This window comes from Lynx rufus, unplaced genomic scaffold, assembly GCF_022079265.1.
Source record: "Lynx rufus isolate CCGP_SWC_20201006 ecotype Redwood Valley unplaced genomic scaffold, mLynRuf1.p SCAF_21, whole genome shotgun sequence".
NCBI lineage: Eukaryota > Metazoa > Chordata > Mammalia > Carnivora > Felidae > Lynx > Lynx rufus.
In genome coordinates, this window is record NW_025814836.1 from 9,191,059 (window position 1) to 9,204,576 (window position 13,518).

General features: G+C 47.1%; 1 protein-coding gene across 1 annotated transcript in view; it reads left to right on the forward strand.

Annotated features, from left to right (window-relative positions):
• The first annotated feature begins 4,148 nt into the window (after positions 1 to 4,148).
• Positions 4,149 to 13,518, forward strand: part of CHSY1 (chondroitin sulfate synthase 1) — a 71,398-nt gene continuing 62,028 nt past the window's right edge. Inside the window, exon 1 of the mRNA XM_047086535.1 lies at positions 4,149 to 4,468. Coding sequence (XP_046942491.1) covers positions 4,149 to 4,468 — 320 coding nt within the window. The remainder of the gene's footprint in view (positions 4,469 to 13,518) is intronic.

The following is a 13,518-nucleotide window of genomic DNA, read 5'->3' on the forward strand; positions in this document are numbered from 1 at the left end:
ATTTTCTTCTTTGCAGGCAATGAACAGAACCTTCTGAAAAGACCAATTATTATAACTGCCTCCTCTGAATTTGCTGTTTCTCAAAAGAGGTGTTTCTAAAGGTTTTAAAAAATGATTACCACTTTTTGCAGGGCCCCTTGTCTGAGGCCGGAGTCTAGGAGCTGTGTCTTTAAAGAAGCCCTTACAGGGAACTCTGTCGGTTGCTCAAGGCTTGCTGCCAACAAACAATTGAGGTATTTACCAAGGGTTTCCAAGAAATTGCTGCAAATTATATGAAATGTTATACCTGTTACAGGCATTCAATGTATTAGCAACAGAAAAAATAAATGTAACGTGGGTGGGAAGAGGGTTGCAATTTGTGAGAAAATGTTCAGTAATGTAGGTAGAGATGAATTTTAGGTACGTGACATAGATAATCACACTGCATGAAGACAGAAATGAAGTTAGCATGGCATTTTTGAACACATTTCTAAATATCAGTCTAGAATCACGGAGAAGGGACTTTAACATGACGTGTGGAAAGACCCATTTGGAGATGAGGAAACTGAGCCCCTGAGGGGGGTGTGCAGCTTGTTCCTGGTGGGACTTCCTCGTGTAGAGGGATGACCAGAATCCCAATTCTGCACCCGAGCCAGCCGGGGACCCCCACCTTAGGTGGTGTGTGTGCCATTAGGAACTTTCATTCTTAAATAACTCTCTAGTTTGGGGCTTCCCTTGCAAGTTTTTCTGAGTGTGGCTAACTCCACTCCTTTTTTTTTTTTTTAAGTTTATTTATTTTGAGAGAAGGAGACACACACACACACACACACACACACACACACACAGCATGAGTTGGGGAGGGGTAGAGAGAGAAGGAGAGAGAGAATCCCAAGCAGGCTCTGCACTGTCAGCGCAGAGCCCAGTGTGGGGCTCCAACTCATGCACCGTGAGATCACGATCTGAGCTGAAATCAAGAGTTGGATGTTCAACCCACTGAGCCACCCAGGTGTCCCAAACATCACTCCTTGTTTAAGATGGGAAAAATAGTCAACGAGTCCCTCAACCTAAGAGGGAGGGCTCCTAGTGCAGCGAAATCGAGAAATAGTTCTTTCCTCCATTTACTAAGGTGCAATGCCTATGAAATCTGATCAACCTGACTTCTCCTCACCTTTAAAAATAAATTAGGGGGAGGGAGACATAGGTAGTGAGGAGCTGCCTGGCCTGGAGCAGGTTTTGAGGAGGGTGCTGTGTGTGCATTGGTAGGCTGGGGTCTCAGATGCATGCCATCCTCCCAAGATCCTTGCTGGTAATGGCTGTGCAGGAGCTGGTGGGGCTGGTGTCCAGACAGGCAGGCCTCCACAGTGGAGTTACCGATTTGGCCCTTTGAGCTGTCACTGAAATCCTGGCATTTGCCTTCAGCTATGAAATCCCCTCCTGATTCAGGCCTCTGCAGGGGCCCTTGATGGAACATCTTTAGATCCTTCCCAGGGAGAACTATCTCAGCTTGAAGATCGAGCTGCTGCTTCCAGCTGTGTTGAAGCTTCCCCTCCCTATCCCCAGGCTGCACTTGGGAAGCGGCCCTTTCACCAGTGTAGAGGCTCCGGGAGCCCCAGGCTGACTTCTATAGGTCCCTGGCTCTCCTCCCTTCCCACCATCCTCTGGGCAGGCATCACCCTGCTTTTCCTGGGAGGACTTCACCTATGTCACATTCTCTTTGTACTGGGCGTTCTAAATGGTCAGACTCAGGCTTTATGGAGATAGGGAATCCTCTCTACATCATGAAAGACACACTTCATGAGTCTGCAGATGAGGCAGGTGAGGCTATGGATCTAGGAAGCAAGAAATTGACGAGGACAAAACGTTTACCAGCCACAAAATGTTAAGTCCCAACACATGTTTATATGCTTTTCATTGGATTTCAGTCTAGAAGAGGAAATATACAGGGTTTTAGGCAGGTTAGAAAATACTGAACTCATTAAGTATGTCACCAGATTGAACATCTGTGTCTTGCCAGATTCGTGCTTTATGGAAATCATTGTGAATTATGGGGCTGTTGCTGAATTTGGGGCATCTGGTGACTACTTGGCATTTGTGGCTTATGGTCTTACTGGAAACCCCTTTGGATGTTTTTCAAGCCTGTAATTCATGGTTATATGTTCTGTATTTTGCCCAAGACCACTGCTGGAATCCTGTGTTCACTGTATAATGAGCATTTTATTTTTAGATGTGGATCACCTCTTCGGGAGGGAGTCTGTGGGGAAGGTGGGTAACGAACTATTTTTGACATAAATCACAAGTGCCAAAGAAAGTGGTAATATCTGAAGAATAAACAACAGTGACCACCATTCAATTGCAGAGACTGTGTCTGTATCTCCCACAACTTGCCACTTCAAATTGTGTAATATTTCAAACATTTGGTCATATCAACAATGAAGAAAGATCCAAAGGATTACCCCAAGCATGCTTACTTTCTGTCCCTAATTCATTTGATGACATGAAGGGGACCTGTCAGGCCCAGGGAAACACTTTGCTCTCCAGGAGTTTCATTAGAAAACCCCAATATATTGGCGACTAAGTAACAAGACTAATATTTACTCTATGCAAACATTAGTTGTATGGACACTTCCTTGGCTTTTGTAGCCTTACTAAGTTTCTTTTTAAAAAGAGGAAATGTATAAAATTTAAAATCCATCCTAGAGAGGCTGTTATTCAAAACCTGTGTCTAGAAATACACGGCACTTTTATGGATGAACTATGTAGAAATATTGACAAAGATTCAGGTAGATTGGGGGTACTAGTCGACTATCTCCCCACAAAGAATGTAAATAAAAGTAGTGTTTACCATCCAGAGTATTAACATCACCTACCATTTCTTCAAATCCATTAAAGACTAGCAGTGTTAGGAGCTTGGGCATTAAATACGGGTGCTTTTTTTTTTTTAAGCTTAGAAACTAGGGGCAGGGAACAAGGTAAGTGAATTCACGGTTCACTCTCTAAGCTTGCACGTCTCAAACGGCTCCTGCACTGTTTATTCTATATGTGCTCGTTCCTGCCCACATAACGGCGGGAACAAAGGTGCAGTGTGAATCGGGAAGACGCGGGGAAGGTAGACGGTCAGGTCCGCCTGGCTGGAGGGCAGGGCGTGGGCAGTGGGGTTTATGTGAGGACAGTCTCAACAGATGGAACGAGCGGTTCGTGCAGAGTTTGGGGACCAAGAAGCCCCTTCTTTAAAAATCCCTCCTCAGCTTCACGCCAGCAGTGCATCTTGCAGGATGGGGCCGCCTGGAGGACACGGTCCCGGGGAGAGGACGCCCCGGGGCCAGGGCTGGGCGCCGCCGCCAAGAGTCCGAGCACGGACCGGCGGGGGCGTGGTCGCCGGGCGGATAACGGGCTGCAGGGCGCCGCGGCCCGGGCCCCCGCCGGCGCCGAGCCGGCCCCACGCCCCCTCCGCCCCGGCAGCCCAGCCGCAGACCGCGCGGGCGGGGCGGGCGCCTAGCGCGCGCCGGGAGGGTTTTTTTTTTTTTTTTTTTTTTGTGTTAAACTTTGGCCACGTGAACCGCCCCCCATTCACTTTTGCGCCAATCCGGCGGCGCGGACGGATCCCGAGAGGGGCCAGGCTCCACCGCCGCCGGGGCCGCTTCATAACGCGCCGTGCGTGACGTGAGGGGCTCCTGTTGCAATGGCGAGCTAAGCCGGAGGATGTGCAGCTGCAGCGGCGGCGCCGGCCACGAAGAGGACAGGGGCGGGTGCCGCGCGAGCCTAGCCGAGCCAGCCGAGAGACGCGGGCAGGGCGGGACTGGGGTGCGGACTCCGCTGCCACAGCCGTCGCCGTCGCGCTGGCCCCGCGCCCCCGTGCGCCAGCGGGAGGAGCCGCCGCCGCCTCGCGCTCTTGCCGCTGCCGGCGCGCGCCGGGCATGGTCCCCTCTTAAAGGCGCAGGCCGCGGCGGTGGGGGTGGGCGTGCGGAACAAAGCGGCGGCGTCGGGCCTGCGGGCGGCTCGGGGGCCGCGATGGGCGCGGCGGGCCCGCGGCGGCCGCGGCGCTGCCCGGGCCGGGCCTCGCGGCGCTAGGGCGGGCTGGCCTCCGCGGGCGGGGGCGGCGGGCTGAGGGCGCGCGGAGCCTGCGGCGGCGGCGGCGGCGGCGGCGGCCCGGCGGGCGGAGCGGCGCGGGCATGGCCGCGCGCGGCCGGCGCGCCTGGCTCAGCGTGCTGCTCGGGCTCGTGTTGGGCTTCGTGCTGGCCTCACGGCTCGTCCTGCCCCGCGCCTCTGAGCTGAAGCGAGCGGGTCCTCGGCGCCGCGCCAGCCTCGAGGGCTGCCGGCCAGGGCAGGCGGCGGCTTCCCAGGCCGGCGGGGCGCGCGGCGATGCGCGCGGGGCGCAGCTCTGGCCGCACGGCCCGGCCTCGGATGGCGGTCCGCGCGACAGGAACTTTCTCTTCGTGGGAGTCATGACCGCCCAGAAATACCTGCAGACCCGCGCCGTGGCCGCCTACAGGTGAGTCCCTGCTCCCCGGGAGCTGCCTCCTGTATCCAGCATCCCGGCGGGCGGCCCTGCCGGTATTCCGTTGGCTTGAGCATTTACCTGCTTCCCAGACCCGAACCTCCCCGGCAGTGTCGGGCGTTGGAAGCAGAGGTCAGTGGTGGGGCGGTGAACGCAACGCACAAGAGCACGGGCTTTGGGGTCAGGCCGACCAGGGTGGCCCCCGTGGGTGTGGTCCTCAGCCCGAATTTGTGCAAGGCACTTTAGCTTTCCACGTCCAAGTCCTCTGCTAAATGGGTGTGATTGACCATCGCTCTCTCATAAGGTTGTTTGCACCATACCTGTGATAGTAGTGACAGTAACGGTTATCGTTTGATTCTCTGAAATATGTACCTTTGCTTTTGCAGAGCTAGAGCCGAGGTCAGTTAATCTGGTTAGAACCCTTCCATAGCATACTTACAGATTTCCCTGGTGGAGGCTCTCCTGTAAAAGAAAAGGGCTGCCCACTGCACTCTTGACCACACCAGTCTGTTGAGTTAATGGAAAGAGAACCTTGGGAAAAGTAGTTCTTAGCCCGTGGTAGATTCGGGGTTAACTAGCTCAGTTTAGGGGTGTGTGTGTGTGTGTGTGTGTGTTATCCAGTATCTGGGTCCTCATTGGCCATATGAGTCATAAAAGTGGCTGGAATCATGTTCAGGATTAACAAAGGGATTAACCAAAGTAATCTTTAGAAGGGCGATGATTTTGGAATGACAGACTTGCAGTGGAGTGAATTTGAGGTAGAAGAGGAATGTGGACTCAGTAAAGGGATTTAATGGGACAGCGTATGTGTGAAGTACAGAAATGCTTACTGTGTGGGTAAGATTTGGGATTCATCCAGCCACAGAACAAACCAATGCAGGGAGGTCCCCTGAGAATGAACTTTTAGAGGAGTCAGTGCTGAGCAAGGCCAAGCTGGTTACTGTTGGTTTTTAATTTGTAACCAACACCTTTGAAACTTTGGCTTTTAAATCTAGTGCTGGTCTAAATGTTCAAGCATTAGATGTGAGGGGAAAACATATATGGATACTTGTTCCTCTAAGGGAGGAAGTACAGGATTGGGAAAGAAGATAAAACAGCAGTTGAGAATGTCAGTGCTTTCAGCACATTGATCCCGCGTTCCTCTGTGTTTCCGTTAGGATCTTGTTTAAATCCAGAGCCCAGCTTCTGCCAGGAAGGGTCTTGAGTGTCTGAAAAGCTTAGAGGATAGCCGCTTAGGACAAATTTAAACTATGGTAGTGATTTAGGAACCCGCAGATAAAAATTTTCTCCCGGATCTCCCATGAATTACCTGGAATTTTATGCAAATTGTGCTTTTGGACAAGAGAAATGTCCACATCTGAAATTGAGGATGAGCTGTATAAATTGTTTACAGAATGGGTTTGAAAGTAAGTCCACATGACTGCCATTGGGTGAAATCACACCTTTGGAGATGATTACCAAAGTAGTTCAAATGCTAGATTGCCCACCAAACAAATACATTTTTCACGGATTCAGAATCAATGTATACAAACCAGTAGGGGTCCTGGTACGCCAGAAAATGTAGCGCAAACTTGACCTACCCTTCTTACACTTGGAGAGTCCTTTCCCTAAGCCCATGCTTGACTCTTACTTTTGGTCTCCTTTAGCGAATCTCCTACCTCATCTTTTTTGGATGTAGGACTTGTATCTCACTGTTTATTAACTTTCAGACAGTCGAGATAAAGTAGAAATCCAGTTTGCCCTCTGGTGCCAGTTCTTCCTTTTTTGTGACCACTCTGCCTTTCTGGTCAGGGAAACCTTTCTGGGGAAACAGTGTACCTGCTCAGGCATTCTGTCAGCTTTCCTGCAGCTCTTCTCTTTTCTGTCTTGGATCCTAAGAAGTCCCATTACTTGAAGCTTTGGAGTGGACTTACCTTTCCGGTTCCGGTCCTCTGCTTCTCAACCTGTCAACCCTCTGTTTAGACTGGCTGCAGGAGATAGCACAAGACGATTTTAGTCTTAAAGAACTTTTGGGGAAGGCCTGAATCGGGGCCGAGGCTACAGTGTGTAACTTATGATTATGGCTTTTGCTGTGCTTTGCAGCCCAGGCTGAAACTCCACACTCGGCTCTTAAAATGGAAATTTCACACACAGTTTGGCATAAAAGTCGGCCTGAATCTTAACAGCACTAGGTAGTTTGGCAATGGGTGTGCTCAGTTTTACATCTCCCCTAAAAGGCACACTCATTATCTTAAGAAATACTCTAATGTTTTTCGTTTAGTTTTTTTTTTTTTTTAATGAAATTATTGTTTGGCTTATGACTTGAAGGAGATGCCAACATTTTTAGTAAGATGGCTGTATGGTGTACTTTTATCCTAGGATATTGAAAATGTCAGAATTTAGGTGTAGGGACTAGTAACTGTCTGAGATCCAGAAAGGAGCTTAAAAAGCCTTTTGGAAATTCAGTGAGATCTGCCTTTCTGCACTAACGTTAGTGGACTTTAATGATGGAACAGCCCCATCGTTACAGACTTTTATTTTCCCGACCTGCTAAATGGTTGAAGTGGGGAGAGGGGCCACCAAGGGATGTTAGCAGTGCAGTGACAGCTGATGGCAGGCAAGAAACAGATTTTAAAAAGGAGGCAGAACAAAACTCAAAGTGTAGTTGATCAGAGACTGAACAGGGCTAACTTCTTCCTTAGGCCCTGAGCAGACACCATAGCTGTTAAGTCAAGGAGTAAAAATATGGTTCGTAAAAATATTCAGTTGCAGGGGTGCCTGGGTGGCTCAGTCAGTTAAGTGTCTGACTTCAGCTCAGGTTATGATCTTGTGATGATTTATGAATTCAAGCTCCACATCAGGCTCTGTGCTGCTCGTTCTCTCTCTCAAAAAGAAACATTATTATTATTTTTTTTAATATTTAGTTCTAGGGGCGCCTGGGCAGCTCAATTGGCTAAGCTCTGACTCATGATTTTGGCCCAGGTCCTGATCCCATAGTTCTTGGGATTGAGCCCTGGGTTGGGCTCTGCACTGGGTGGTGCGGAGCCTGCTTGGGATTCTCTCTCTCTGTCTCTCCCTGCCCCTCCCATGCTTGCTTTCTCTTTCTCTCAAAATAAACATTAAAAAAAATTATTCAGTTGCACTTAAGATTCATTCCTTTGTTTAACAAATACATGCATGGCTCCTCTGGGTTCAGACCCTAAGTATTAAGGACACAGTAGTGAAGATGTTTGTTCTCATGGTGCTTTGCTTCTGTTCTAATGGAAGGGAAGACACTGAAAAGAGGGTTAATGATGGGTACTATAGAGAAAACAAAACAAGGTAAGGAAAGGGTGGGGTGGCATCTGGAGAATTTGGTATTTTGGGTGCAGTCTTAACCATGGTTGTGTGAATATCACTGATGAGCAAGGGAGGAGAGGGAAGAGCTGGTAAGTTACAACTTGATTCCAAGTTACAACCAACTTGGAATCAAAGAAGGCTGATAAAAGAAAGCGGATGAGGCCTGATAGTGTCTGGTCTCTTATTCTCAGTGAATTAGAAAGCCTTTGGAGGATTTAGACAGGAAGAGGAGGTGATTGCATTATGTCCTAAATTGTGAGTTCTGCCCGTTGTGTGGAGCATGGACTGGAGATAAGCAAGGAGATGTTAGGAGGTGGTCAGGTTGGATGTGTGGGTGGCAGGGACTGGTGTAGCAGTGGAGGTGGAAGTGGATGGTTCTGGGATATATGCTGGGGCCAAGGTAAAGTGGTGCTGATGGAATGCTAGTGAGGGGTGAGGCAGAGAGGAATCACAGTGCCTCCTGGGGTCTTGCTTGAGACACAGTGTGAGTGGTTGTATCATTTATTGAGATGGGGAAAATGAGTCAACAGGTCTGGTTTTGCATAAGAAGTTTGAAGAAGGCTTTTAGACACGCAGGCAGAAGTATCCTTAGCTTCATAAATGTAATGAATTTACAAAGAAATTAAGAAAAGGGACCCCTGAGTGTCTCAGTCGGTTAAGTGTCCAACGTCAGTTCAGGCCATGATCTCACAGTCGGTGAGTTCAAGTCCTGCATTGGGCTGTTTGCTGACAGTGTGGAGCCTGCTTGGGATTCTCTGTCTCTACCCCTCTCCCATTCGCTCGCCCGCTCTCTCCCTCTCTCTCCCGCGCTCTCTCCAGATGAACTTAGAATTAAAAAAAATTTTTAAAAAAGTAAAAAACAAGAAATTAAGAAAAGATTTATATCTGAGGTGGTTACAGTGCTAGAGCTCTGAAGCTGTCTTAAACTAAAATTGCCTAAGGGTTCTGCATAGCTGGGGTTTTACAAATATATAAAGAAATTCATTTTGACTCATATTCTAGAGTATTTGTTTTCTCGGCAATTTCACTTCAGAATGGTACCTTGATTCCTCCGAGTGATTTGTTAGGTCATTTAGTGACTGATCATCAGAACCCTGTGTTCTTTGGGTCTTTTGTTGCTAGCTACAGTTCATATTATTTCCATATTTTATTCTTAGTTATGGTGTTTGATACACAGAAGTTCATGTAGTTCCGTCTTTACCTTTCTGATTTTAGGGTCCCCCCCACCAAGCTCAAGCTCAGAAGGTTATTGCCCTGGAGAGATTGTTAAAAGCAACATTTTTTTGCTGATTCTAGAAGGGGTAGAAATAATCTTAATCTCATTTTTTCCCCCAAATAGTACATTGTCTCAGTACCATCTGTTGAATAATCTCCCATTTCCCTACCAATATGAAATGCCATCTTCATCATACTCAGAATTCCTGGGTATGTTTTTGGACTTCTTATTCTGTTCACTGATCTTTCTCTCTGTTCTTGTGCCAGTACCACCCATTGAAATTATTGGAAGTTGAATAATTTTTTAATATCCGGTAGACAAGTTCTTCTTTGTTCCTCTTCTGTTTCAAGCATTTCTTGGCTACACTTACCTGTTCTTGCTGGGAGAGTTTTGATACCGTTTGGGTTTTCTTTTTAATTAATGGTTTGATAAAAAAAAAAACAAAAAAACAAAACATACATACTTTGCTTTTTAGTCCTTTCTTATGCCCAGAACGCTAAGCTAATCCAACACCTTTCATTTGTCTTGATTCTTACCTCCCCTGGGCTGAAGATGGGGAACTGTTTTGTTCTTTCTTTACTTTCTCAGAGGAAAGAGGTGGATGGTTTCCCTTCTTTGCCCCGGGAGTGATAAAGGGCACCATTAAAGATTAGCATCAGTCTGTAGGGAACTGTGGGAAGAAAGTTTGAGAAACACTAGCTGGAGATATAGGAATCTTGTTGCAAGATGTTGTTATACCAGTTAATGGCCTCTTCCTAATGCTTTCAGCGAAGGCACACTGTTCTTTTACCAACATTAATGAGCAAACCTCAGGGTTCCTTTCCTTATTCTTGAACCCAGTAAACCGTGCTTATCTCGAGACAGTTTAGAGCAATACTTTCTTTCTCAGATAGAATTCAGTTTGGCAAAAATTTACCGACTGCCTTCTATAATCCGAATAATCAACCTGTAAATGAACTTACGGAGCACAACCCATTTCACATTGTGAATTGCCTGTATAAGATGACCGCTGGAATACGTGATCCTGATAAAGAGTTTAGTTTTCTATGCCGTGCTTTCAGAACTTGATGCCCTCAAATAGTCAGAATGTTCCAAGTTAGGGATAGCTGTGGCTGTCGACAGAAGATGATACAAGGTTGTATTTTCACTTCCCTTGTCCATTCATTAAGGTGGTCTTTATTGGAAACGAATTAATAATTCTATCCTTGCAGGGTTTGTCATCCAGGGAAGGAAAGAAATGGAAATACTTCATGATAAGGGCTCACTGGGTGCCTGGGCTCACTGGGGTGGGAACACAGGAGAAAGAGGCCTGTGCTGATTTATGAAGGGGATCAGGAAAGGCCTCACCCACACTCTCCTGCCCCCTTTCCCTCACTTGGTCTTGAAAGATGAATAGGAGTTTTTGAGGCAGAGACAACAGATTCCCAGAAATGTGGAATAGCAGGAAGTAGTGAAGGAACGAGATTGTTCATTTTGAGGCTGGGACCTGAAATCTAGCATTTCCTCTAGAATTTTTCAAAGGGATTTAAAGATGTGCTTGAAGATGTATGTAAGGAGTGGAAATTTCAAGTGTCTTTGGTGTCCTGCGTGAGGAACTGTGGACCTTAATTGATTTCCCAAGTTTATCTATACTGTGATGTCTCTCTAGCCACAAAAAATCAAGTGGCTCGAATATGTTGACTGAAATGAAGAGAGATTCACAATATACTTAAATTTAAGAGTAGGTTATAAAATTGTATGCCCGGTATGGGTTCCATTTTTGCTTAAAATCAAAATAATCTTTTGTTTGTGTAGCGTAGAAAAGAAAGTGTGAGAGCATCTATACACAATGATGCCGAGGAGTTTTCATACTCTTCTTGGCCCTCTTCTGTACTTTTGTGTTTTACTATAGTGAGCAATTATTTTGTAACAAATCTACAGAGCTACAGTTAAAAAAAAAAAAGAGGAAGGGGGGAGGAGGGGGAGGAGGGGGAGGAGGGGGAGGAGGGAAGAGCCCTTGGAAGGAAATGAGTGCAGTTTCCAGCGAGTTAGGTTGTAGGTACCTGTAACTTGGGCACAGCAGGCTCCCTGGGGCTGGGGTCAGAGGTCATTCTTTTTTGCAAGTAACAGTTAATCCTGCACTGAAAAGTATTTATTTGGTTACTGTAACTGTATTTTCCTCAGTTACTCTAACTTCCCAGTCCCCCCCCCCCTTCATATGTGGATGTCGGTATCAGTGTTTCCATCTGCCAGTGTCTTTTTGTGGATGTGGGTGGAATTGGGAGGAATAAAAAACTTAGTTACGATTTATAAGTCCTGAAACTGTCCATCTACTTACCTTAATTCAGTGTCCTTTCTGAAGCATTTATAGCGATGGTATTTGTTCTGTAGCTGAGGACGTTGGTTTGTGGATGATTAAAAATATAAGGTGTCCACTGCTCTGATTTGATGCAGTCCTAGGCTTGCAAACCCAAAGCCTGAAGACTAATGAAAATGTAGTTATTAATGCCATTAAAACGATTGCTTTGTAAGTAGAACCCAGGTGTGAAGGCGGCTTTTGTGTTGGGGTTTTCTGTGTTTCCAGCCTGCTGTGGGGAAAATGATTGGGCAGGATTTACAGTAGCGAAGGGACCCACACGGAAGGAGGGTTTCAGAAGCTACCATTTGAGTAGAGTCTTCTGACCTTCAGTTAAATCCAGCTTAGACTCTGAAGAGGTGTCCTCAACAGGCAGGTTTCTGCCAGGCAGACACAGTGGAAGTGGCTTAAGTAGTTGTAAGTGTGCTCCCCGTGTCTGTGATGACTCTGTTTTCTCAGCCTTATCAGTGGAGTATAGTCTGCAAAAGAAATGTGGGTGCTAACCTGGAAATAACTGTGCGGGATGAAAAAGCCAGTAGCTGGCCAGCAGAGCCTTTAGAGTCAGACCCCATTTGCATTCTGGCTTCGACTTTTATTAGCCTTGAGATCTTGGGCAAATTACTTACCTGGCCCTGAGCCTCTGTCCCCTCATCTGGAATATGTGGGTGGCAATACCTCAACACACCCCATTGAACTATCACAGACTGAGTTACTTTGTTTTGCTTAAAGTGTATTTATTTTGAGAGAGAGAGCGCCGCGAGCATGTGTATGCAAGTGGGGGAGGGGCAGAGAGAGCCCAAGCAGGCTCTGCGCTAACAGTGTGGACTTGAACCCATGAACCATGAGATCATGACCCAAGCTGAAGCCGACTTGGACACCTAACCAACTGAGCCACCCAGGTGCCCCCATAGGCCGAGTTTCAAATGCCGTTAGCATGGTGCACCACACTAGGTAACTGCTTGGTTGCTGGGTGGCCGTGGGCTGCTGTTCAGTGGTTCGATACCAGGAAGTGCCTTGATAACAGTAACACTGACTTGTAAGGGGGTGGGCCAAAATAGGTTCGGGGTGGCTTTATTGTTTGCATTAAGCAACACTTTTTGCTGTTGTTGTTTGGGTTTTTTTGCTTAGAATTAAATTTGAAAACGAATTTTGTTCATGCGTGATTAAGAATTAGTTGCATATTTATACTTTTAAGTGCACAACAGCAAAATACAAACTATATAAGGTAGCTTTCCAACATTTGAAGCTTTGGAAATGTATCATTAGGTTACATTTTGCCTTCTGTTATTAACACTCCGAATTTTGATTCTTAGGTTCCAAAGAGGGCGTTTTTTGTGGTCTGTACTGATGAGTATTCCCATTGTTTGCTGTGAGCCTGGGCTCAAAGGGCAGGTTGCTGTTAGCTCTTAATACCTTGGAGCTGCCTCCTGGGCTAGTGGCCAGGCCATTGTGGAGGTGGGAAGCTGTAATCCACCCGCCAACGGCTTTCTTGAACGGAAAAAAAAAAAGTCTCCTTAACGCTTGCTTTCACCTTTAGTGTGCTTTTTAAGGATTAATGGTAAAGAGTATAATTTGATTTCTTTTAAAAAATATTTTTCCCACCATTTGTGATTTCTTTTCTATTTCCCCATGTGATTCTAAAAAGAATTGAGATTGCTCACGTCATAAGGTGTTGCAATAAGACAGTTAAAGACTTTACAAGAGGAAGCCGTGTATCCGGAAGGCAGACAGAGGAAGGAAAACCTACGGCTAAGGGTGCTGGCTGCAGGGCTGGTCCCTCATCCTAGGACAGGGCAGAGGTAATGGACTGAGTAATGCTTGCAGCCTCCTGCCAGAGGGCACTCCTTCAGGGCCAGGAGAGGCCTTGAGCCTTCACTTGTTAGCCTTGGAAGACCTCTGAGTTTTCACTAGGCCTGGTCAAGTTCAAGTGCATGGCTGCTCTGCCTGCTCAAGTGCATGCTGTTCTCCACATACTTTTTGGGAGGGTGAGCTGAGACTGCTTGCTGCTTCATCAAGCTTGCGCTTCCTGTGACGATGCTCACCACGTTTGCCCTGCTCTCTCTACCGTGGCCCCGCAGAGAAGTTTCTGTCAGGTCTCCCTGTCTGGAATAGTTACTTCACTTAACCCTGAGCAGTGGGACACAGTCCTGCGACTTCTCTTGGTTGCCTGCTGGA